A 26,933-nucleotide genomic window follows, 5' to 3' on the forward strand; every position below is an offset into this window, starting at 1 on the left:
CTACACTGCTGGAGTGCTTGGAAGTCCCACTCAAATTGGAGATGAGTCAACAAACGCCGCCAGTGCTACACAAACACACTCGTGCGCACGGATGTTTGCACTTGGCAAATGCAGCACGACATCATTTAGATGCACACACACACACACACACTCACTACTTATGAATGCAGACTCATGTGCATGAGCAAATATTATTTCGTTAATGTTCAGGGCAAGCCATAAGCATAAATATATCAAAGCAATGCTCGGTGCTGTGTGGCAACTTCGAGCAACTTCAACCAAGTCAAAATAAACAAGCGGCAAACTTCGTACAACGCACGCTTTGGGCTGCATCAGCTGCAGCTTCTTCGTTACGCTCTTCTCAGCTAGTTAGGGAAATGTGTTGGTAATATATATTATAGAGCAATTTGTATATTAGTTGTGGCAACAGCTGTGCGCCAATGGCAGTCGTCGATTGCAGCGTGCAACATGCTACACACGCGTCGAACGCGCTCTACTGTTCATTCCCTCATTCGCGCGCCGCACGCCTCTCCAAGCCAAGCAAAGCAAATTTTTTATATAAATTTCAGTTGCAAGCAGTTAAGCGGAATTACTGCGCGGAGGAACAGTGGTTAGTTTCGGCTTTTCGGCACTGAATGGCTAATAATTCTAACGGTGTTAGCGAGCGCAACTGCGGCTCTCAGCGAGGTACAATGTGTGTGCGTCACCCACCGGCCACTGTTTGTATGTGCCCGAACATGCCCGCGAACTCATCATCGCTGGCCTGGTAAATGCGATCCGAACTTATGTAAAATGCATCATCGCTGTAGTACTGCTGTAGCAGGCTGCTCGTCTCGTCGTCGATGGTGTCTAAACAAAAACAAAAGAAAACAAAAAAAAACAGAATTGCATGGGCATAAAGTGAGTGCTCAGTAATGATTATGATTATGATGATGATAATGGTGATGACTGTTGCACGAATTTTACTACAAAATTGCAGTGAGAGAACGAAAATATTTTAAAGTTAATGCTGAAATAAACAATAAATATAATGAAAAATTCTTATAAGTGTGTGCTTCCAATTATGCATAGCGGAAGAACTTGTGTTTATTAACCGATTAAGTTGGTGGATCCTGCTATGCATTTCATTACAAGCGATCTCTATTTCTTTCTTATTCAAAATACTACTCTCTCTCTCTCATGCGGGTATGACTATTAAAATTTTCATTTTGGGCAAATTGCGCTTCCGCAATGCCATAAAAGCTCCAGCATGTAGGTTGTTCGTAACTCCGATTTACAGTGTGGGTGCTTGAAGTGTCGTTAACGGAGCTTCATGTGTGGCGAACGATCAACATTGTTGCGACTAATGACTATGGGAAAAACTAAAATTAAGTCGTCGCTTTGCCAGCGCTCCATGATTGCAGTGTACAGTTTCAAACTTTCATGCAGCCAACTCGAGACTCGAGACTCGAGAAGTCACAAGCGTAAAAAGCGAGTTGTATTCCACTTATTTATACACACGCAGCTTGCATTTGCTGTTTTGTTGTGACTTCGCCGCTTTGAAGTGGTTCTCACTTGTAATTTTATGCAAAATAACGTGGTGCTCATTACAATAACAAAGCACTGGGCCCGCTAATTATATAAATATTATTTATGCGACGGCCTACATATAGCAGGCGTGTGTGTGAGAGGTCCTTGGTTGTTAACGAAATTTTGCTTCATTTTCAACTTTGCTTGTTCTGCCACAGTTATTATTTTTTATATGCTCTGTTGCAGTTGGTCTTTTGCCATTTCAGCCAGCTGATGATGCTATTGTTGCAAAATGCTCGTGTACGCGTATTTAAATGTGCGGATTTTGTTTATTTTATTCGTCGCTGCTGCGGCAGTCGAGTGAGATTTTCATTGTAAATTTTGCTGAAATGTAAATTTATTCACAATGTTGTTGCACCAAGAGATACGGGGGAGCGGAGCGGAGCAGCCATCATCTTGTGTTCACATAGCTTTTTATGGTTGTCGCCTCATTAACCTGGAAATAAAAGTTACTCATACGACTCGGTGTTTCATTGCAGAAAATGCGGTCGTCAAAAGTTTTGCTCGAAGTGCTCGCTGCTCGCTGCTCGCTGCATGTAAATGCAAATGTTTTGTTTGAAGCGTGGAAACTGAAAATATGATTTATTCCAAGAGGTACGCCATCCTTTGGGACTGCCCACTCTCCGCTGGCTGGTGTGACTTGTGTCGCCCGCATAAAGTCCTTCGAATTCGAACTAACCGAAAGCAGATTCGAGGCAGTTTAAGTTGAAATCGCAAGTATCCAAGAATGAATTATTTAATATATGAATTCATTTAATTATTACAAGCTCGAATATGAATCAGCAGAGACTTTTTTTTTGGGAAAAATGCTGGGAAAAATGTCTCCATATTGAGGTAAATCTATATGTCGGATGTACTAAAATAAATTATGATGTAATTAAGACACATTCAGACGCAGAAGGTTTGCAATTTTCATCGAGAAATTTTGTTTTTGTTTACAGTTTAATTGCTGGCAGCTTTAATGCGGTTCATTTACCGTAATTGTTCATTATGTTTCATTGATTCAACGGAGCATATTTTCATTGGCTTTATTAGCCGTGGGATTACATTAACATTTCATAATGTGTATTACACATAAGTTGGTTAATATTAAATATAAATTCATTCGCTTCCACCACTGAGGAGAGTGGGTGTGGGTGGAGATGCGCTCTACAGCGTGTGTGAGAAGTATCCTCCTTCGCAAAATAACTACAATATTTTTATATTTTCAGGCACATATGTGCAATCACATGTTTACTTGGATTCGAGCGCTTTTTTATTGCCACTTACCCACAATGTTTAAGTTGACGGAGAAACTGCGCACTGGCTGGGTCGATATTTGGCACTCGTAAACGCCGGCGTCCCGCTGTTGCGCCCATTTTATTTGCAGAGTCCATTCGTCAATATCGCGGTGGTAGGAGGTTTGAAACCGTTGATCGGTTGTGTAGGTGTACGTGCCCACAGTGAGGATGTGCAGGTCGCGGTGGCGTATCCAGGCAACCTGAAAGTGAATGGGAAACAAAGTGTTGCAATGAGAACACAGGAAAATATTGAGCTCGAGATAAAATATTGAGGCAAAACGTCAATAAACTGATCATATCGTACGCACTCAAATGCCTTGCTAGAAATACACTGTCCTCTTGCCAATGGGTGAATATAGGTAGCATATGTGAGTTTCTTAAATATCCGTTTCAATTCCGAATCGATAATCTTATTGTCGTTTATATAGCATAAAAACAAAACGGGTCATCTGCCTGGAACTAATTACAAAGAGTACCCAAAAGTACAAATAGTTCTCACTCTCTCCCGCTTTAAGGACAATTGAATCTTACTTACATTTCGTAAATTAATTTGCACAAAAAATTGAGAACACTTTCACTGCCAACACTGCCAACACTGCCGCCTCGGCGACAACCTACATTCAAGCGTAGTTGAGGTTGGGAAAACCGCATTTCTTAGAGTGCAAGCTTATGTAATGCCTCTCCCATGAGATTAAAGACACACACACACTCACAACGAAGATAAATGCAGCAAAATTCATTTTCATACCAACTGTACGCTAACTACCTGGCTATATACATATGCCATTCAGGTAAAACTCGGATACTATTAATAATAAATGCCGGAATCTTAGGGAAAATTATTTAAATGACAAGCTCAGGAAATGTATATGCGATTAGAGATACAAGGAAATATGTATTTCGAAAACTAATAGTGTTGGTTAAATAAGAGGGACAGGGATATTATTGGAAGAGTGAAAATATTAAAACTAAATAAAAGAAATTGCAATGGGATCGAATGAGAAATATACCTTGTATCTCCTTACTTAGATGTTTTGTCAATTGAATTAATCGCTTGCATTGTGAAACCCTAGTGTTCTCTAATGTACCCAGAAGCCAGATATGAGCCGTCCTAATGTTGCTTACAAGCTCTGCAAATCCACTTCACTTGTATGAACGCATTGAGTGTAATTCTCTGAGATAAATGTGCAGGAGAGCTGATGATATTCGGACTATTATTTATAACCCAAAATGTTTCCATTACAAAAACATTCATGCATTCCATAATACACACACACACACATCTGGCACAAAAGCAGAAGCCACATCAGATTAAACATTCAAGCATGGATTTGTATGAACGCCTTCGTATGCGAGGAAACACCTGGTTGGTGTGCCGAATGTGTGTGCCGAAGGTGTATTGGTGCGTAGCACTTTCGCTTAACTGGGCATTAGTACATGGAATTGTATGTTCTCGATGGAACATCTTTCAAGCGTTCAATGTTCTTGTTATTCGAAACCACCAATCACTGCTTGATGTAGTTCGAATGCATTTAAGGAAATGGCGAAAAAGTAATTCCAAAAATTATTCTATGTAATGCTTGGACTAAATACATGAGAAAGATAGTTAAGGGAGAATTTTCAGTTTGAATTTAATTTTGATGTAAATATTGAGATTTTCAGTAAATTATGTTACTTACATACACGCATACCTGAAAGAGAATGGCAAGGGATATTTTCGTTTTTAATAAAACAAATTTTATTTCAACTACTATTAATGGACAGTCTCCAAACTCACAATGTAAGGAAGCTTACTACATATACAAATTTATCGTATGAATTTCGAGGGAGTGGTTTTGGTTTCATCTACATTTGGTGTATAGATAAAGATAATCACAGCAAAATATACATATGTGGAGATACTGCCAATAGGCCAGTGTTCGCTAATATCGAATTAATAACCTCTTCATGCAATTCTTGCGTTCCTACGGTACATTGAGAGACTAAAAGACCTTGTCTCATCGCAGAATGTGTAATTCTAAAGCTAACAATGCATCCATACATCGCTTAGCCGTTTTGAATATGTAGTTAACAAATCCTTGCCTCTTTTGGGGGGAAAAATAATAAACAGCTTTGCCCACTCGCTCGGCACTGCGGGCGAACTGGCCGGAGTTTGTGCACCTTTCAGCTTCAAGCATCACGCACCGGCGACGAAGACTGATGGTGAAAATGAGCAGTGCAGCTGTGGACCTGCCGGCGAAACACAACGCACATGCATACGAGAACACCTCTCGCCTAGTCGGGCACACCTTCGCCCCACGTCGCTGCAGCAGCGTGCCAAAAGGCTTAAGACACAAGTGCGGCACTTTATGTCACATCATAAATCTTGTGCAGCATTCGTGTGCACTTAAGTGCTGGCTGCTAGCCACGACGGCATTCTGGCGCTGCCACCCCGCTTTTCTGAGTTCCAAGAGCTCGAACTGCTCGCATATGAACACTTGCTGCGTCCGCCGGCACGAACAAGTGACGCCAAGACACTCGCAGTCTCGGTTGCATGGATGCAACTGTGCAAAGGTGTGAGAATTAGTCTGCAGCAGGAAATAATGGAAAAATTGCAGCAGAATCCTTGCCAGTGGCGTGTCTTTTGAGTATTCACTCACCTCAAAGTGATCGGGTTGATATAAAACTGGATTTCTTTCGTGAATTTAATTAATCGGTGGTTGAGATGTTAGGACATTCAAATGGTTCCCTTTGCAGAGAAAGTATTATAATTTAATATATGAACCACCGAATTAGTATTTTGCCAACATAAGTCTCTTTTTCTACCATCCCCCACCTCCGCTGATATTGCTCTTTTCTCTAGTAGCGTCAAGTGTTGCTCGGTAGAACGAGTTGGGCTATTCTTATACTTTTGTTCTTTCAGAAGTTGCTTGTACACACATATTGTTGTTGTTGTACACGTAGTTGACGTGCGATGTACGACTGTTGTTTACCTTGCTGCTCCATTGTATTACGATTTGGCTTTTCGGATGTCGATTCTTGAAATATTTTCTGGCAGCAGCACGTTCTGCGCCCAGACACTCACCGCCCCACCATTTTGTATTTACCTAAACGCGCGACGATGTGATGCTGCATTTATTTATTTTATTCTTAGTCATTGCAAGTTGGGAAAAACGAAACGATTGTGACAAATGACACAAATGTCAAAGCACGTGATTTGGCAGCCTAACTACCGAAGAATTCCGATTTTCTATTTGTTGTATGTAGGTTTTTTGGAGAGCGCAAGTGTTTCCATTGGGCTCTGTTTTCGATCTCTCTTGTATTAACTGTGGCTTTGGGAACAACAAGTGCAACTTCTTGATCGGGTTGTAACTCCATGATGTTATTTTTTCAAAGCCCAATGTGAAAATTCGCTTTCGGACTCGGGTAGACTCTTATGAGTTGGATATAAGATTATTTTTTTTTTAATAAATCACTAAAACGAATTTCTTTCTGGAAAACAGATTAGTCTTCAGACTTATTCTATACTTCACATTTTCCAAAATATTACTGATGATAAATTTTAAAGAGATTCAAATCTTTAAAAATAGAATAAAGCGCGCACACATTGCGTGTATCTCTCGGCGCAAGGTCGCTTTAGGCCTTATTAAATCTAAAATGCGGCAGACGAAGTTCTTCGGAAAATGGGTAAAAAGTAGGCATGGATTAGTTGTAATCTTTTTTGGTTTCCGCTTTCAACTGAACACCGAAAATGACTTTAAATTAGTTTGTTTATTTTCAAACATGTTCGACTAACCGGAATAAATTAAAAAGTCAACTGGTGAAAGAAGTGAAACCCAAAAGGTAAATTAAATGCAAATAGAAAAAGGCAAAAGGGCAGTCCGGCAGTAGGGCAGTCGGGTTTGCACGCACACGTTTGGAAGACGAAAAACCAAAAGGCAGAAACGCAGAAAAAGTGAGCATAAATTTGCGAGCTCTCCGGAAATGTTGTGGCTCAAGTGGACTTTGCTGCGGACCACACTGAGTGTGTACAATGTGTGGCAAGCAGGAGCATACACAGGCCAAAATATACATACATACACCGGTGTATTTCTAAGACTTCACGAACCAACCATTGTGTCTATATGTGCCTTCTCTAACGGGACTAACTAGCCTCGCCGAATTAAAGGATAAACAAAATGCAAATTTTTTTCTTTGAAATCAATAACAGAAAAGGCACGCAATGCCATTTGTAACATAAAGGAAGAGAACAAAACTTTTTTACTGACGCTTATTCGGCGATAAAAACTATTTCCAAGTCGATAAACAGTTTCAAATTTTGCCTAGTTTATTGTACATATGTATGTATGTAATCCAATTATTTAGTAGGTCTGGTCACAACTTTGCATACAATTTCCTCCACATATAGAAGCGAAAACCTATTAAAAGGGTTATTCTGTCTTCATAAAGGACAGTCTCTTATAGACTAGGTCTTGTAGAGAACAACAATTGAATTGACGTGAAAGAGACCAAAGTTCCGCGTCATACCTAAAGAATACGTGTGTATGTATGTAGGTAAGTTTAAGTGGAAGTATCAAATCGTGAAGATTTTTGCGAATCAATCAAAATGTCGCTGATATTCGAGAATATTGCATGTAGCTGGGACTGAAAAAGGTGGAATGTTGTCACTGAACAGACAGCTTGCGGTATCTCTTGGTGCCTACGCATAAATTAGGTATTACAACAGCTTGCGGCTTCCCTGAAATGTATACGCCTGTGGGCTATGGTTTGTCAGCGACTCGAAAACGCTACACAATTTCGTTGTCGTGTTTGCGTTTCATTTTGTTTCTGCGGTTTTTGCCCTCAAGCCATGTCAATGTTGTTATCTTTAAGCATACGGAGCATAACATATGTTTAAACACAAGAATATCTTGCTATCCTTACCGCAATACATCACATTTTTCTATTTCCTGAATAATTTTACATCAACTTTAATTTCCGGAATTTGCTTTGAAGTTTTTTCTTAACGCAACGCACAAAGCTACATAAATAACTTTTCGTGTGTTACTTAAAGAAAACAGTTGAGAGGAATTGACTTAAAGTCCTCACTCTCTTTGGGATTTACCTAATCAATCTGAGTTAAAGTCAAAAATTATATTTATATGTACTATAATTAAGAAAAATTCGATTATCCCTTTATTTTAGTAGAAACTTATTTTAGATTTCTTTTAGTGAACTTCTTTCAACAACAAAAAACTGTTTTTCTATCAACATCACATCAATTTGCAGGATGTCTAACATCCAAAAGGCGTACAGTTGTTCGAACATGAATAAGTATTGATACTCACAGTTTTATTCCCCAAATGTTTGACACGACAACCCAAATATGCTGATTTGCCCACGAGCGATGTTATGTTCTTCGGCATCGTCAGGTCAAAGAATGGTTCGTTCCATCTGTGGCCATGCGGGTAGTGCAACGGCGGCATGTGTGTCGGTTTTGCGTCCAAATTGTTGTGATTGTTGTTGTTGACTGACAACCGTTGATAGCACATTGTCAGACCTGAAACGAAGATATAGAAAATGTAAATACAAAATAACATTTGTTTACAAAAAAGTAGTCATTATACAAAAAGGTGGAGAGCAAGGTATTTAAATTAGAAGCAGGCAGCCATATTTAAAAGATGACAAGGTTTTTGGTTCTGAGAATCTTTATGAATCTTGGATAAGATGAAGTTAAAGTTTAATTGACAACTATTCTCTAAAATTCCTATAATTTTATGGACCTGAGATCCCTTTCTCGATATTGCAATAATCAAGGCGGTCCTTTCCATACTCATACGAATTTGTAACGTCGTTTTTGTTAAAATTTATTCAATGTGAGTATACCGTACGTATGTTCCTATATCTGAAGTGAGTGTGCGCCACTGAATCTCGTTGAAATGAATATTTTAGTGACGACTCCATTATTAATGCCTCATTAAGGCTTCCCCAATTTATTTTAATTAAAATTTCGTAAAATTCAAATTTGTCTTATATAAATTGTACGAAAAGCAATAAATGTTCACATAATTGCAAATTGCTATTGCCAACATGCGTATGTTAAAGGGTGTCTTTTTAGAGTTATAGAACTTTTATTTTGAAAAAAAAAAAAAAATGCTGTTAAAGGGAAGTATACAAGATTTTTGCTTTATTAGTTCGCAAATTCTATGGAATATGGTTTTGGGTATGATGATCGTCCTGATCATCAAGTGATCAAAGGAAGCCGCCATTTGCTGTTGTTTACTGCCCGCAAAGCCGAAAATGTGTCCAATTGTTCAAGATGATTTGGATTTTCAGCCAGTACGGGTAGAGACCAAGACTCCAAGGCAATGCCGAATTTTTAATACCTACGACGAATAGATACATTTATAAAGGATATTAACCATAAATATCATTGATACTTGATCTGACAGATACCTCTTGAAAATTCTGTACCTCTCTAACCACACACCCTTTATATAGAAATATATATGTTAAGTGTGGCTTCATGCTATGAACCAACCGATGTCCATTTTGCTTATCATTACAGGACATGAGCGTGGGTGTGCGTGCGACAGATACAAAAAGTGTGAAATTATCGCATGTTGAAAAATATTTGCATAATTAAAAAAACGGACACACAAATGGTTGAAAACAAATATGTTAATGCACTATTAAGTGTACGCATAACGTTGCATACTAATTAGTTCGGTTTAAATAGTTAATTGCTATTACGATTATTGTCCACGGGTTATGTAATCCTTTGAGTTTCATCCGAATCAACTAAATAATATTGCAATAGAGAATATGTTTTTGTGTTCAGATACTAATTATAACTAGAAAACAATACCCGTAGGCAAGATAGAAATATTTAATTGGTTTGTAATTTGCTTTCGTTTCGTTCGTTTATTGGAAATAAACCAAATGCCAAGGTTAACCTCAAACTCGAAATCAGTTCGACTAATATTAGTTCTTCTATGAAATATTCCATGAAAAGCACCGAATTTTTAAGCAAACATAATCATTGAAAGTAAAATGTAGAAATCTCTAGAAATGCTCATAACATAAATTATTCAAATACATAGATGCGGGGTTATTTTGATGTACCTAATAACTTGGTATAACCGGAAGCAGGTACATCTAATTCACTTCTAGGTATGACAAAACCACTTTTTAAAAACATATCTGTCACAAATTTAGTACTCACGGGCCTTTTAAGAATAGCTTTCAATTCTACCACTAGTCTGCTACTCCGAAAAAACTGTACATAGGTCTACAACTTTGCTTTCAACTTTTTTGTATATTTAAGGCCTTTTTTTGTATAAAATCGGTTACAAAAATGTTATTCAAAATATTGGCCGTCGCTAGCTACTACTTTTGACAATATTTCTGGCAGCATGCGTATTCCGTGCAAATGTCGAGAATTCGGCTCAAAAAGTGACATTTTGACAGTTGAGAATAAGTTTGGGATGCAAACAGATCTCTACAGATATTTTGTTGGGTTAATGTTGACACAAATGTCCAAGATCGATATAAAACGATTTAATCGACCAGTGCTTGACCTTAGAGACATCTATTGGAAAACGGCGGAAGCAAAGTTGTAGACCAACAAATGTAACGAACAAATTACAGGCAACTGTACGAGTGATCCTGTATTTTTTACTGTTTGCGGTATTTGTGACATTTATCTTGGGGAAAAAATGTGTCCAAATAGAAAAGTGCGATTCTGCAGTTCTGCTAAATTTCAGTTTTCAATTGTGAATCCTCATACGCCAATAGTCATGCTTGGCACGTAGCCAGAAAACGAAATATTTATACACCAAATTGCATCTAATTCAATTGGCGGAGCAGCAAGCATAGTTTTGGAAAATAAATAAATATGTGCGCGCAAACAGTCGCGAACCACTGAACAGCTCCTGTTGGAAAGCCGAAACCTTAATGGATTTAAGGATTTCACAAGTTAAGCAATTTGGTTTTCAATCGAATTTTTTATGAAAACACAAACAGTAAAATACAGTATACAAGTGATTAAAGGCAGAACAAGATGAATTGATTGATTGATTTTCAATTCTCAGATTCCGAGAAGTTGAATTCTAAAATAAATTTGAATTTCAGCATAACTCTTAAAAACATTTTTTGGATGGATCAATGGAAATGGTTGCATTTAATCCAATGTAAATACTGCGAAAATATATTATAATTCAATATTGAATGGAATATCAAGTCAAACGTTTAAATGATGGCGGATACTCAAGTGAGCTAATATTTCGAAATTTACACGTGGATGAACAGACAAAGTATGTACATCAAAACTGTAAATATACATATATCTTTCATTGTTCCATTAAATGCATTGTGAATTGTATACAAGCGAATGTGAACTTATTCGAAAATCGTTCGTGGGTTGCCACTTATTTTGCTGGACTGGGATATTTCAGATTAAATATGGAATTGTAATTATACAAGATGATGAAACCAATGCAGGTTCTAAACAACACTGATAAGAAGATTTTTGACAAACCAATTCGAAGCGCACTTTTCGAAGTTGGCTCATTCGGACTATATAATATGTTTCGAGAATCGGTTCAAACGCAAACTAGAAGGAGACATTCTCTGGCACACTCTTAAACCATATATTTAAATAGCAACCCTCGTATGTACAATTGCATATAAATATGTATGTGCTTGTGTCTGTGCGTGTGTTCAAGAGCGCTCAGGAGCATTTAAACTATTTGCCCAGCCAGCTTTAATGGACATCACGTACAATCAAGCGATTTCTATACGCCGCAAATGTATCATAGCAACCAATAAAAAGCAAACAAATAAACAAGCTGGTCCAAATGGACAAATGCGTAAGTATGAGTTTGTGTGTGGGTGTGTGTGTGTGTGATTTCTTATTTCCCCGCCCGTGTGTATGCAAGTAGTTTAGGAACTCGGATGACATTGCGGAATCAGAGTCAATTGATACTTGAGCACGTGCGTCGTTCGAATTGCAGAAATTCTATTAAAACCAGAGCGGAGAACAGTTGGTCAGATTTTATTGCTTTTGTTTATGTTTTTTATACCATTTCCAGGATTGACTCAACGGAAAGCTAGAGGACTGGGATATTATTACCTACATACGAAGTATGCCAATCGGATAGAAAATATGGATTTCACGCATTTTTTACTTTGTTAAGAGATAAGTAAGTTAGTACAAACGTTAGATACTCTGGGAGGGTTTAATTTCTAATGTGCCAGGTAATTGTATAGATTTGAGCAATAAATAAATCGGTGAAAATTTTAAATCCACAAGAAGTTAATTTTTTGTTTTGACTGTGGAACAGACTTACACACACACACTCATCATCGGTTGTTTGGGAATTAGGTCAACTCTTTGTGCTTATTTATTGTGCCAGATTTGTGAGCTTATAAGTTTATGGCCGAAAGTGGCTAACTAAGGGATATTGAAATCATTGGTTTGAGTACTACATTATGCAAATAAATAACGGTACTGCTGAGTAGCAATCTTAGCGAGTTTACAAACAAAAAAAAGAATAAACTTTCATTCTGCGTTCGTAAACAAATGAAAGGCAAACAAACATAACCAAATAAAGGGCGAAATAAACAAATAATATTGATTGCACACTTGCAACACACACAATCACACACGAGTGAAGTGTTTAAGTGGTTTAAAATAGCACAAATACGAAGAAGTGAAATTTAAACAAAGTCCAATAAATCGTGTTTTAATGGCTTCTTTATTGGAAGTAGTGGATTACTGATGACTCGTATGTTTTCTAAATGCTAGTTTCGCTTAAACTGAGACACTTGAATTCACGAATATTTGTTCAAAGCAGCGAAGCCATTTGGAGGAAACTAAATTCTCCAACTGAGAGCATTTTATTTGTGCTTTATATTCACTGAAGGAACCCAAGGTAAAATTATCCTTTAGCCGCACTGCATATTTCCCGAGTATTTATGGATATTTAAATTTGCATTACGTACTGCCACTTAACAGTCGTAAATTTCATTAAAGGAAGTTTAACGCGCTTAAAAGCCATTTAAAGGCTGAATACCGGCTAAAAGGCTTAAATAATGCGCTGGCCAGCGGCGCGAGTTGACAGGATTAACTTATTACATGTGCGTATGTATGTATGTATTTGGCACTTCGTCGCTGTATTGCGACTGTGTCAACGACACGAAATCTCCACAAGGCTAGTGACTGGCCGTGGGTTGCTCGTTACTCATACGCCGTGTTGTTCGCCATCAAAATGAATGTTCACGCAGCGCTTTTTCCATACAGTTTCAGTTACTCCACGCTGCAGCTGTGTATTTGTGCAGCGCACACATGTGAAATTTTGTGTTGACCCAAGGCCCCGTGCGCAAATTAATTACCGCAGTCATTAACTTATTAACCTTTTTTCCACGGCGCATCGGTTTTGCTGAATTACGCGACGAAAGTGAAGACAATAAAAGGCCCAAAGTAACCAGCGAACGGCACACTATCTACTTTAATTTCAATATTTTGTCCTTTATAAAGGCAACTGCTGTGCACTTGTACAGAGCTTTTCGCCAAAGTACAACAAATTTACGCTTAATTTAGATAGGAATTATTTAAAAAAATTAATAATTCTAGCTATAGCCTCCTTTGTATTGTCTGATTTCCTCATTATCTGAAACAAATATAGAACTTTTTGTTTTGTAATCGGATTACAGCTTCTTGCTCCTTCTTGGCGCTCAAAGCTTGTGCGGTCCGATTTGCTCTGCATTTAATTATAAACTTCGCGAGCAAATCACGCCATCGCACCCAATCAGTCAAAGATAAACTCAAAATCAAGAGCTCATGAAATCAGAAAGGAAAAGGAAAAAAGAATAATAATAATGATTTGCCAATATCCCACGCTGCAGAGGCAGTCGATTTGATTGAACTGATTGACAAACAATGCAACTTTTGCTCTACAGCCAAAATAACTGCGGCAAAGTCAAACGAAGATTGACGCCATTAAGCTGCGCAGCATTTCAATAAAGAGAAATATAAACGGGAATTTTTGTATTAAATTTAAACTTTGTGAAAAAACTTTCGGCAAACTTTCTGCGAATACACAACAAATAAAAGCATGATGATACAAGCGCCTAGCAGAGAAGGGGGAAGCGTGAAGACACGGCCGGCGGGCGGAAGTAAGAAATAAATAAGGGAAGAACAGCGCCATATTCACAAAAGTTGTCGGAACATGGCAACCGCAGAAAAGACAGACATTTATGGCATTTACGGATGCAAAGGCACGAAGTAGAAGAAATAGAAGAAGAAGAACAAGAGGGAGTTAAAAAAGCATGACAAAAATCACAAAGTTGAACCGAAACGACTTTGCCGAAAATTATAATAAAACAAAAATATTAAAAGACACAGTATTAAAAAAGCCGAAAAGGGTTGGCAATTCACAATATTTGCTTTTATTGAAATATTCCGAATTTTTTCAATTGCTTTGCCATAAAACTCAGGCGCGCTCATAAAAGACACATCGGCAAATTGCCGAATATGGATGTGTGTAAGCAAGGATGTCAACGCTTCGAGGCAGAAAAAAGAAAGTTATTAAGAGTGCGGTGCAAAAACAACACAAACAACCAAGAAGCAAACGAACTAACTTTGGAAACACGTTCGCGTTCCCAATGCCAGGCTTATTCAAGGGCAATATCGCGCTGCATCTGCCAGATGCCGAAAAACTCAGAAGACGTCGTGTGAATGTGTGTGAGTGTGTGTGCATGTGAGGCTTCGTCAAATTTTATTTTGTAATGCACGGAGCATAAAAAGGATTATAAATGTCTTTGCGCTTCGTCGCCGTCCCGCTGATTTATGCGCTATTTACGGCCGGTAGCCGCCGCCATTTGCGCTGCCATTTTATTTGTGGTAAAATTATGGAAATTCAATGCGAAGTTTAAGATCATATGCATGTAAGCATAAATTCGGGCGTTCTTTGGTGGCCACCGCAAAAATCATTGTGGAAGGGTTGATGATGCCTCATCCTCGTTTGCTTCGAAAGCCCATTAAAGGATGAACGTCATTTGTTTTATGTCATTTCACATTTTCTTTTTGTTTTTATTTTTGCATATGTGATCAAACTCATTTGTTTTACACACGGAATGGCGTGTGAGTTTTAGTGCAAAAACAGGGGTGTTAGCAGGTGCTCAAAGCTTAGTGGCATTGTGCCAGCGTGTGGTGTGAAACGGCAATAAAACCTGAGAGCCATAATGTGGCGAAATGTCCAAAAACAACGAATTTATTGAAAAAGATATGACCAAAAACTCAAAGTAATCAAAGTCAGCTACTCAATATTTGCGGGCCTTGACTCCAGGTAATGCAGGTCATGATCATCCACCGATATTTTTCTTCTGAAATTCCTTCTATGCTGTAAACGAAAAGGCGTGTTCAAAGAAGAAACATTTAACCTTCACTTCAGTAAATGTACAGACCCAAACAGATGTATCCTTTATAATCGGCATAACAGTGATTAATCGCCACTTCTGTGCTCGTCTTAATCAAAAGGACGAAGCGTAAATATTTACCCATGCTCAACCGCACTCGTGCACACTTCCCGACTCGACGGGGAAGCAGCTGGTGAATTTCGAGCAACAACAACAAATCGAACACACAATTTTTATTTAAAATCTGTCTCTTGAGCAATTTGACCACAACGCATCAAATGAGGCCAATATAATCCGTTAAGCTGTCAACGCTTTGCGAATACAAGCAAACAAAAACAACAATAAAATGAAACTGTGGAAAAAATTGAAAAAATGCGACGCAGCTGACGAGCACGAGATATCCCATCACGAGTGTTATGCCATGAATGGAAAGCGCATAACTCGATCAATTGCGGTGAAATTGAATTCGACCTTTTTATTGTGGCCGCGCGGGGAGGATGAGCGGTGCGCTTCGGCCAGTGGCGACACTGACGTTAACGTGTTTGTGTAAATAGCCCCATTTTGAGTCCTTTTTCACTTTTTCACTGTTGTTGTAGGCATTACAACCATTTAGCTTTGGTGGGCTTTATGGGTTGGAGTGGCAGCTAAACTCATTTATATGCGGAAAGCGATACATATTGGAGGCGCAAAAAGTGCTAAAAATTATTTGAACATTGGAAGCGTCAATGTAAATATGGGCAAGCAGAAAGAGAATTCAATAATCCCCGTCTAGTGTGTTCCTGGTGAAATAGGAAACAATTCGAGTTGAAGGGATTTTCATTATGCACAACAACCGAATGGTAAAGGGTGTTGTATAGATGGTCTGATTTCTGGTTTGTTAAACAAGCAGGGCACACAATGAAGCAACTGCAATATTTAAATGCCTCTTCAAACCGTAGTACATTTTCCGGTAAAATTTATTTAAGACTCGCCATGGCATATTGCTCTGGAAACAGAGATGCTTCGGTTCAATTGCTCATCAGTATTTTGTGCTGAGAGGACGTAGATAGGATTATATGCGCTGTTATCTAATGCCACGACAAGAACAACACGTATGCGCTTAGCACTTTTAGAAAAAGTTGAGAATTATAGTGTCTCTGTCGTTTTATTATCGACTACTTTTTCTGATTACGCATTTGCCTTGATTAAAGTCAAGCGTTAATAATTTGTTTATTGTTAATTTATTTGTTCGAGAGCGCCTAATAAATTCACGCCGAAAAACGTTGTGGCGGCCTTTTAAACTCACTTATTTGTTTTAATTAATTCGAATGAAGCGTTTAGTGCAAATTGCTTTGCGTCGGCGACTTACACAAACACATGAACTCGTTCAGGCGACACACAATAAAAATTAAATACACAGTTTGTAATTTCGCCTGGACTAATTAATTATGATTGCAGCTTTTTACGGCGACTCGGCAAATAAATTGTTTTTTTTTTCACAATAGCTTGCAATTGTTGATACATGTGTATGTATGTATGAAGGCGGGGCAGAGAAAAAATATTTAACTTCCAGTGCTCGAGCGGTAAATTATAAGCCGTTTAAAAAATTAAATAACATTCGAAAGTAAGGTGGTAGCAAAAAATTCAAATTTCGTTATCGCTCATTGGAGATTCAATAGAGAGAGTGCAAATATAATTGCGGATGCTGCCTGTGAGTGTGTGTGTGTATGGTTTTATTTCCAAATTTTTTGTCGTGACTCCCAAGTGGGCTTTAGCGCAAAAAGTTATGCTAATAAACGTTTATGATGAACTGTGTTTTTGTCATTAATGCGAATATATACATACATATAACCATGTACAGCTGTGTGCTGGATATTAGCAGTGTTCTTACAAAAACAATTCAATAGTGTTTGCCTTAATAGTGCTGTTACATGTAATTAAATCATTAAAAAATAATAAATACTCGATAAAAAAACAACAACTAGTATTCCGCATCGATAACAATAAAATAAATGTTTTAATTTTTTAAAGAAATATGAATTAGTTAGTTTTTATTATTTTTTTTACTACAGAGGGTTTTTACATAAGGATCAAATTACCTTTGTTACTGTACGAAATTTACATATTCATCACGCTAGCCCCTATATACCGAAATTATATCGATTTTTGTCTTTTCGGGTGGATGTAAGTTATTTCAACAAGTAAGGAAAGGCTAAGTTCGGGTGCAACCGAACATTTTATACTCTCGCAATTTATTTAGAGATTTACGTATATTTTCGGTAAAAAATTACCGTTAGGCACTGAGTTCTTCATGTTTGATATCAGGGGCCTTGAAAAGTCATGGTCCGATTTTGACAATTTTTCCACAAGTGATGTCACAGCTCAAATACAGTATTTGTGTAAAGTTTTATTTTGCTATCTTAATCGGTTCCTTATGTATACCTTATAAAGTGAAGGAATAAGATGAAATTCAAAATTGAGTTATATGGGAAGTAGGCGTAGTTGTGAACCGATTTCGCCCATATTTCACCAGTGTCAGCAGGGTGTCAAGAAAATATTATATACCGAATTTCATTGAAATCTGTCGAGTAGTTCTTGAGATATGGTTTTTGACCCATAAGTGGGCGACGCCACGCCCATTTTCCACTTTGTAAAAAAATATCAGTGCAGCTTCCTTCTGCCATTTCTTATGTAAAATTTGGTGTTTCTGACGTTTCTCGTTAGTGAGTTAACGCACTTTTAGTAATTTTCAACCTAAACTTTGTATGGGAGGTGGGCGTGGTTATTATCCGATTTCATTTTTGGACTGTATAAGGAAACGGCTAAAAGAAACGAATACAGAAAGTTTTGTTTGGTTTGCAAGATATATACAAAAAACCTATTTGGGGGCGGGGTCAAGCCCACTTTTCCAAAAAAATTACATTCAAATGTGCCCCTCCCTAATGCGATCCTATGTTCCCAATTTTATTTTCATAACTTTATTTGTGGCTTAGTTATAGCTCTTTATGTGTTTTTGGTTATCGCCATTTTGTGTGCGTGGCAGTGGTCCGATTCCGCCCATCTTCGAACTTAACCTTCTTTTGGTGCCAAGGATCACGTGTTCCAAGTTTCATTAAGATATCTCAATTTTTACTCAAGTTACAGCATGCACGGACGGGCAGACGGACATCCGGATTTTAACTTTACGCGTCACCCTGATCACTTTGGTATATATAACCTTATATCTAACTCGTTTAGTTTTAGGACTTACAAACAACCGTTATGTGGACAAAACTATAATACTCTCTTAGCAACTTTTATTGCGAGAGCATAAAAATATGTTGTAAACAAGAATTATGGAGTTTTGAAATACCAAAGTTCCATTTATCTACTCAGTTTCAGTAGTATATCTTGCGTAACTCCTTGCGTAAAATCAAGCGAAGTGATGGCAATGAACTAAGGGAGTATGTGGCTGATTATCTTTATTGACTTTATTATGAAAAGTGTGGCAAGGCTGACACTGATTATTCAGTTGTAAAACAATATGGGCTAATTACACGCAATTAAAACAGAACAGAATTCACCAAAGTTGTATTATATAAAGCTGTTCAATTGATGATTTCGAATTAAATAATTTATTTTTATTCATCACTCTTATCTCATTATTGCTATACAATTGAGAGTGTCTGAGTACTGGTTGTAAATATGAGTATAAACACCTGCAATTGATACAGTAATTTTAAATAATCGATGACTTGTAACATAGGCAAATTTGCATTAAACACTTCATGGAATATGTTAAATCTTAAATTCTTCTGAAAAATACTTTGCCAGCGGCATACAAATTTCGATTAATTACTCTCCTTATTCTAACTTTTTTTTGCACTGTTCACCTGGCCCACTTGACCAATCAATAGAAAATCAGTTAACGATGGTGAGCGCTCGCTGCGCTTGAGTTGCCGTGGACAATGGCTTAACAACGAGGCAAACATTGTCGTGATTTGCCTGAAACTAATTAATTTCAGTGAAGGCAGCACAGCTTTGAACTAACTGACACAAATTTGAGCCCAAAGTGTTAACGCCGGCGGTTTTCACTATCGCTAACGAACACACAAGCTCACATATGAGTAAGGTCCAGTCGGCAGACCGTCGCACATACACACACATACACAAGAGTGCTGCTTGCTTGGCATGCCTGATATCCTCCATCATCCGTTTTGACAGCAGTAACAGCTCCATCAGCACTAAATGTGTCATGTGTGGCGTGCACGCACGTGACCAACGCATGAATTGTCGAATAAGTGGAGCGACGACCGCTGCGATGGACGACCATAGTAATGACAGGCAGTCAAGCTGACGGCCAGACTCGGTTCGTGGACAACAGGATACATGGTAGCCGACGGTTGGGCTTTTGGCTTATCGGTCATTTAGTCAGCCAGCTCGGCGTGTCTGAGTGTGTGTGTTTGTTGGGCTGAAATCGGTTTTACCTAGAATCATGTTTTGCTTTTAATTGGACAAATATCACGTGGAACATTGCAATTTAAGCTAATTGTTTCGTCAATTTCACAATTGAGACTGAATTTCCTCAAACTTTTTTAAGTTCCCACATAAGTAAGTAGAGGCGTCCCTTTGTCTTCCAGGGGTGCTTTCTGCTTTACATACTTAATTTAATCCACAATTTATTAGTTTTGGCAAATAATTGTCCATTTCGAAATTATCTTTGCATTGTTATCAGTCAATTGTGTTGAATACGATTTATCAATCATTAATGAAAGGCCTTAAGCTAACTGAAACACAAAATCAGTATGCCATGAAATCAGTTTGAAGTGTTCTTCTTATTGTGATTTGTAATTGGAAAGCAACACCCCTTGGTAATAACGCCTTTGCTGATGTATTCAAACACTCTCAGATCTCATTCATTTTAGAAAATTTGCCGAAACTTGTCTCTCACTTGTTTGCTTATGCTTAAACGTGTGGCATATGTCACCTAACCCTTCCATAATAGAGTGGCTTTGTTGTTGTAAATTCTCATGTATTTGTGTTTTCTGACAATCTTCTTACAACGCACTGTCCAATAAGCTGGCGCCTGCGGGGAACTTTAAAAATACTCAAGCTCTATACACATGTTAACTTTTGCTCTAAAGGCTGCGATACAGGGTGCAGATGTATGTTTGTGTGTGAGGTTCATTACAATAACATAAGCTTTTGAAGAATTGCGTACATCTTACTTTCGTTTCGTTTTAATTGATCTGATGCTAATGAATAGAGATTATTTATGACCTTCGTCCATTTAATCCACTTTGTATTGTTAAAGAACTACTTCGGAGATGACTGATTATTGAATAGGATGAGTTAAAAAAGTATCATCAAAGCAGGAGTGTTTCGGTCCATCAGAAGATCGTATAAGATTAAATCAAATTGATGTGCTTTTGCGAATTTTCCCTCTGAAGACCCATTTAAATTTCTGTTGAAATCTCAGGAAGAATTGAACTGTCAATTAAAATTTCCAATTTGTGTTTATTATTAAAGGTTAAAAGTGAAAAAAGTATGAAAATACCGACTAATATGCACAATTCGAGACAGATCTTGCGAACAGCACTCATCACTGAGTATATAATAGTTGAATTGAATCATAACTGGAATGTGTGGCATGAATGGTATGTATAATACATAAATACGTGCGTCCGGAATAACTTCGTATCTGCTATGCAATTATTGTGAATGGATGCAGATATTACAGCAATTCATAAGCAAACCAATATGCCATGTAATTGCATTGAATGGAGAGATTCTCACGCACACAATCGCATTCGCCGCACTTGTGCATGTTAAGCAATTAAAGTCTTGTCACCTTGCATAACATAACATAATTCATGTCCTTTCTGCAAATATTCATGATTACAACTTGCAAGGACAATTATGATTGATTTGTTTTAAGCCTCTGGCCGCACGCGTCATACCTGCATACACACACATGCACACACGTAAATACGTAAGCATAAATCGAAATGCCAATGCATAACAATGTTCCATAAACATACACACAATACATGTATGTGTGTGTGTGTGCAGACATTAGTTTCATGTGCCGTGGCACAGCATTGGCTGACTGCTATGCGCTCACATCCGTGCCGGACAATTGTGTATTTCCTGCTTTCGAGTCGTCATAACCCATTCGAAATGCGCCCACATGCCACATGCCGCAGCAAACCACATTGATAAGTGCCTTAAATGTCAGCAAATGACAACAACAGCAACATGGCAAGCAAGCTGTAAGCCAACAATAGGGCCCACATAGCATCCATGCCGCTCCCCTCACAGCCCAACCCCCGCCGCATTCGTTACGCAAACGAACACGTCACCTAAGTGGACAATAGTCCGGTGCTCATAATTCATTCGTTGCTAATACGAATTTGTCCGAACGGTCATCGCCGCAAAATATTTTGCTACATCTCCGGCCCCCACGACCGCTCTGCGGCACAATGCCGCTCGAGCCAATTCTTTGCGGTATCCACACATATTAGTTGGACTCGAACTGGCTCGGCAGGGGATGCCATGGATTTCGGTGAATCGCCTGCTTTCCAAGCCAGTACTTTCGAAGTTTGCTTAGCTGCACCCCCGTCCCGTGCCCTCGGCAATCTGCGGCTTGTTTCCTGATGAGCAGCAATACATATTCTCCGGCACACATATACACCCGTGTGGCACACATCGAAAAGTACTTACTTACCCGAGTAATTTACATACAACTATCGCTCCCGCACTTCCCTCGACCACGTCACGCACGTTGCCGGCCATCGCATATTTTACATAATGTCATCCATATGTGATTTCGGAATTTCTGAAATTGTTCGCTCACGCCCATACATTTGCAGCTACATAGGGTCCACCAGCGGTTGTGCAAACATATTTATTGTGAAAATATTAACGAACGGATGCGTGAGCAGACTAAGCGGACACATCCGCATATTATTCAATTACGAAGTTGCACTCATGGACGTGGACGTGGTTATATTGTTATTATTCAATCGGATTGATTTATTAAGACCCTTCACTTTAGCGGGAGTCGAGAGGTGTATGCATAAATTTATTTGGATGTACATTTATCAATAAAACCTGGCCTCACTTGAATCCAAATTTATCAGGAGTACGTTGGAAACATTGGACCTGAAATTGTATCCCGCAAAAGACTGTCACTCTCTCTCAAACTGTAATTTCGCTTCAACTACAAAATAATATGTATTTAAATGATAAATCTTATGAAGAAGATATTCCTGTGGGCCTTTCTCATAACAAAGTAGGAACCTTCTGCTGGTTGAAGAACTGTATGTCATGAGATAAAGGGATTACGAAACCCGTAACATGGAGACAACAAAACATTGGAATTCGGAGTTTGCTTTAGGAGAACCAAAAAGGGTTTGGGAGCCATACAAATTGCTCGATGATAACTAAGGTGGCAATCAAGGATCATCTGCTTGTTGCACGAATAGGAAGACTGACCCAATACCCAATTCAATTAAGTAAACTTACAAAATAGGAAAACGAGAATATTTTTTTGAAAACGAATTAATGCAAGGCTTTTTAACTGATTTATTTTACACATTAGTTATTTGTATTTACTTGTTCCTATGTAAGAGAATAATTAAATGCTGTCATTCTCCCGAGGCAATTCATTTTGTTGCACTCGCAAACGCAATGCAAAAACAGTTCGTCGGAGAGCTGGTTTAAAAAATTATGTGAATACTCGTATGAGAAATACACAAAAAGCCACAAAGAGTTAATTGCCGCCTTCCGCAGAACCAGCGGCTTCAAATTCAATTTTGCGCAGCGCCGAAGGCGACCCGCACACAAAGGCTTATGACTGCAAGCAGGTCTGTCGTGAGGCGGAAAGCCTTTCAGTGCTGGGTGTCAGTGGAAGTAATGGCTCGGCGGTGATAAAGGCATTTCGGTATTTTCTTCATTAACACCGAAATCGTGAACATTCTCACCCAACGATCGTGCGTGTGTGGGAAAGCAAGTGTCATATCATCACTACGCCCATTAACTGCGGAACTAACTTTTAATTATGCCTGCCAAATGAGGCAGTATTATTTTAAAAGGCACTTTGAAGATGAGACCCGAGACCGAGCATTCATGTGCGTGAGCGACTTAAACCAAGAAGCGCCCACAAATTCGTTTCTTCATAGAGCTAGTACTGCGGATGTCATATGCAGACCGAAGCAAATGTGTTGTCATAATGTTCTACACGAGTGTCAGCTGCTCAGCGGAGTGAGTACTTTGCATATTTCCCATCATCTATGCATGCGTATGTGTGTAGGTGTGAATGTACGAACATATGTAAGCACGTTCACTTGCAAAGTGAAAACATTTATTGCGATTACAGCTGACATCGCACGGGCACTGGCAGGCGCTCGAGGATAACTTGTCGTCCTCACACCTCCCTCGCTCCGGTTTGAAGGGACTATGACAATGGCCTAAATGTGTTGTTAGCATGTACGCGGCCCGCCTTAATAGTCGCACGCATTGCGGACTGAATGTGCGATGAACACTCAACGGAGAGTCCTTGGAGCTTACGTCATTATGTGAATATATTCATTAGCATTTGCATAGTTTTGTGTAATTCCATTTCATTGCTGCAAAAAAATGCCGCCATTACTTCGGGTATATTACCATTCACTTCAATGCATAGCTACGCACTTGTTCTCAGAAAGCTCTGAACAATTTGTAAGTTTTGAGTTTTAAATTTAGAAGGATCCAAAATGCTTTATTCTTCAAATGGTGATTCTCATGATGATCGGTGATGTACCATCAAGTCAGGCATCTTATACAACTGGATTATCCTTATTAATCGAACTACAGTTTTGATCAAAATCTGACAAATGACATTTCCCAAAAACCTAACGTATAAAATATAAATTGCTTGTTTGAAAAGAAGATTTAGAAGATTTGACTGATTATTTCTGTGTTCTCATTATAGAATGCATTCACATAATTTAGCATGATGGACATGAGGGACATGAGGGACATATGGTATGCATGTCCCTTCCCACACAATAGCTTTGAGTTCTAAAAGCCGAATTATCACGTGTCACAATAAAAATGACAACTTTCCACAGATCAAAAGCTCTGAACTTCTCTCTGCATACCAAATTGAATAGTCTATGAATTGAGTTGGACTATAAAGTAAAACAGTCAATGAAGGCTAGAGACAGTAAAACAGTTTGTGGATATGAATGTATTTCGGCTCTGTGATAGTAACTGATCAGAGGTGTTTAAAAATCGGTGAAATTTGTAAGTTCAATTGTGTGAACACCCTGTAAAGGAGTGCATCTTCTGGAGTGAACAAACTCACGCCCCGCGATGTTTGCACTGGCACGGCATAACGGAGCCCTTGGGTTGTAAACTAAGCGCGAAAATAGAAAGCATACGCACTGTACGTAATGCACACAACAACACTTCGCATATTCACTTATCAATTGCGAACATATGTATGGGGTCACATGCATTCGCAAAGCCGCGTAATTGTGTTTATATTGTATAATTGGCAGATTACATCGGCCTCTGCTAATACAATGCAAATTAAAGGGGATGTTTGATTTAAGCTGATTAACTCCGCAAGGTGCGTTCGGAGCGATACGGTGACAGCCCAGCGGCGCTGCGGGGCAAACAAACAACCGTTGCACGGCCCGGTGAAAAGTCCAGCTAATAAAGAAATTTAATTAGCCGACCACAACAGGCAGCAACGAGCGTTGTCACGCAAAAAAAAAACTAATTAAAATTAAATGAGTGAAAAATAAAGAAAACCCGAAACGAAAACGAAAACCAGAGAAAAACTTTTCGCTTTTATTCGTTACAAAAGCGCGGACAATATAAAAAAAGCAGAAAGGAGCAAGTAAAAGGACCTTAATAAACTAAAAGCAAAACAAGGGAAAAAGTCCGAAATAATTTGTTTAACAGCGCATTTGCACAATGGTGCACGCGACGGCTAAACGGCCGAACGAAAAAACGACTAAACGGCCGGGAGCGGATGTCGCTTCGAATTGACGCTGAAATAATAAAAAAGCACCGCTCATGCGAGAATATTAATTTTCGTGCGGTGCTGAAGCGTTAAGCGGCTGCCACTTTCACAGTCACTTGAAACAATCGCACCAGCACATGCACATCTCACATGCCCCCGTGTGCGTATCTACATGAATCAGACAAAGCGAATTTTCTGAAAACATCTGTTTGGATGTCCTTGTTCTCATCTCTAATGAGTCTTCGCCAGCGCCAGCTCCGCTAACGCGACGCACAACCCAGTTGCCTTTGACAATCGGAGCATCGGCGAGTGACGGCGAGCAACACTGAGGCGAAACAACGCTGACACAAAGCAAGTAAATAAGAAGGCACCTCACATGCGGCGGAATGAACTGAGAGTGAGGTGATTCTACGAGAGTATACCAGTCTGTCTGCGCTGTCAGCTGTCAAGAGTGCGCTCAACTGCAAGCGATACTCGAATATAAATGTGTGCGCTATAAACTGTCTACACAGGAAAATATACCAGTTGAAAAAGTAAACACTCCGTATTTCAAGGAGTTGCCCATTACATTCCCTATTATTGTTTTTTTTTCAATACTACTCGTCATACATTATTTTGCATTCATAATCTATTTGTAATTCACACGAGAAGTCAGGGCACTAAAGACATTGGTTTCGAAATTTACGCATCTGGTGATCGAGATGCCAGGCCCAGCTACACAGCCTGCGTACGAGTTATGTATGTTTGAAATCATTTAAATACACACCCTCATACTTTTGGATAAAATCCGAATTAAAGCAACTTTAAACCATTAACTTATTTAGCGCGGGAGTACGTGAGTAAAGTTGAAAATAGCGGAGAAATTTGCGAGCTTAAAGAGAAGAGGAATTGCGTTCATAACTCACATTTAGCAGAATATTAAATGGAATGGTAAGTAAATCCAAGCGACACAACCGCTTTGTCTTCATTTTAAACCTACGCTTGTCATAACGGCGAAAGATCCAGAACTTTCTTAACTCGTGAGTGCGAGAGCAAATCACAATGTACATTTATGTGGGATCGACAGACGAACATAAGACAACTAGAAGTGGACGCAACTTTTAATACTTTTAATACTTACTCCTTCTCAAACACGACACTGCAACCTGACGAACAACAACATAAGAACTTGACGAAAATAACGCTCGGACTGTAGAACGTACGGGTACGAACAGTCTCGTTTTCTAGTCACCAAACGGAAAGGTCTACCATATTTTACCATCAACTAAAGTATCTATTAATTTTAATTTATTATTAAACTACATTATAAGTTGTATCGAATTGATTGAATATACTACGACTCCACATTTATGGAACTTTTTAAACGACATAAGATCAAGATCAAAATGACTGGCACCAAGAAAATATTCAAAAAAGTATTCGTTAGAACTTGGTTGGGCATGATGCCTAGGAAGCTTTGCAGGAACCTGATTTCTGGTATGATTTTTTACATACTTCCAGTTTCCAGACTGTGTCATTATAAATTAACGGCCTCTGATTTTAAGTTGTGTAGGTCGTCGGCGGGTTAAGCGTTTTGGTCTTGCCTGGATTTCATAGCAGCAGATAAGTAAATGCACAGCGACACTTTCTGCGGCAGGAGTGTGTGAATGCACTTGCACTCCGACATCATTACGACATTTGTTCATGCGTCCCACACGCTGACTACTGCAACTGCCTGGACGCGAAGAAAAATG

The 26,933-nt window shown here is 38.7% G+C and overlaps 1 protein-coding gene across 3 annotated transcripts in view; it reads right to left on the minus strand.

Annotated features, from left to right (window-relative positions):
* Window positions 1-26,933, minus strand: part of LOC105212934 (uncharacterized) — a 126,650-nt gene that overhangs the window by 9,878 nt on the left and 89,839 nt on the right. For 2 of the 3 annotated variants that reach the window (XM_011185316.3, XM_054228862.1), the window contains exons 3-5: window positions 8,156-8,367; window positions 2,839-3,049; window positions 712-849 (exon numbers count right to left, since the gene is read on the minus strand). In XM_011185316.3, the coding sequence (XP_011183618.2) occupies window positions 712-849; window positions 2,839-3,049; window positions 8,156-8,367 (561 nt within the window). The remainder of the gene's footprint in view (window positions 1-711; window positions 850-2,838; window positions 3,050-8,155; window positions 8,368-26,933) is intronic. The other variant, XM_011185317.3, reaches the window with a different exon arrangement.

Source organism: Zeugodacus cucurbitae, chromosome 4, assembly GCF_028554725.1.
Source record: "Zeugodacus cucurbitae isolate PBARC_wt_2022May chromosome 4, idZeuCucr1.2, whole genome shotgun sequence".
In the NCBI taxonomy this organism is placed as follows: Eukaryota; Metazoa; Arthropoda; class Insecta; order Diptera; family Tephritidae; genus Zeugodacus; species Zeugodacus cucurbitae.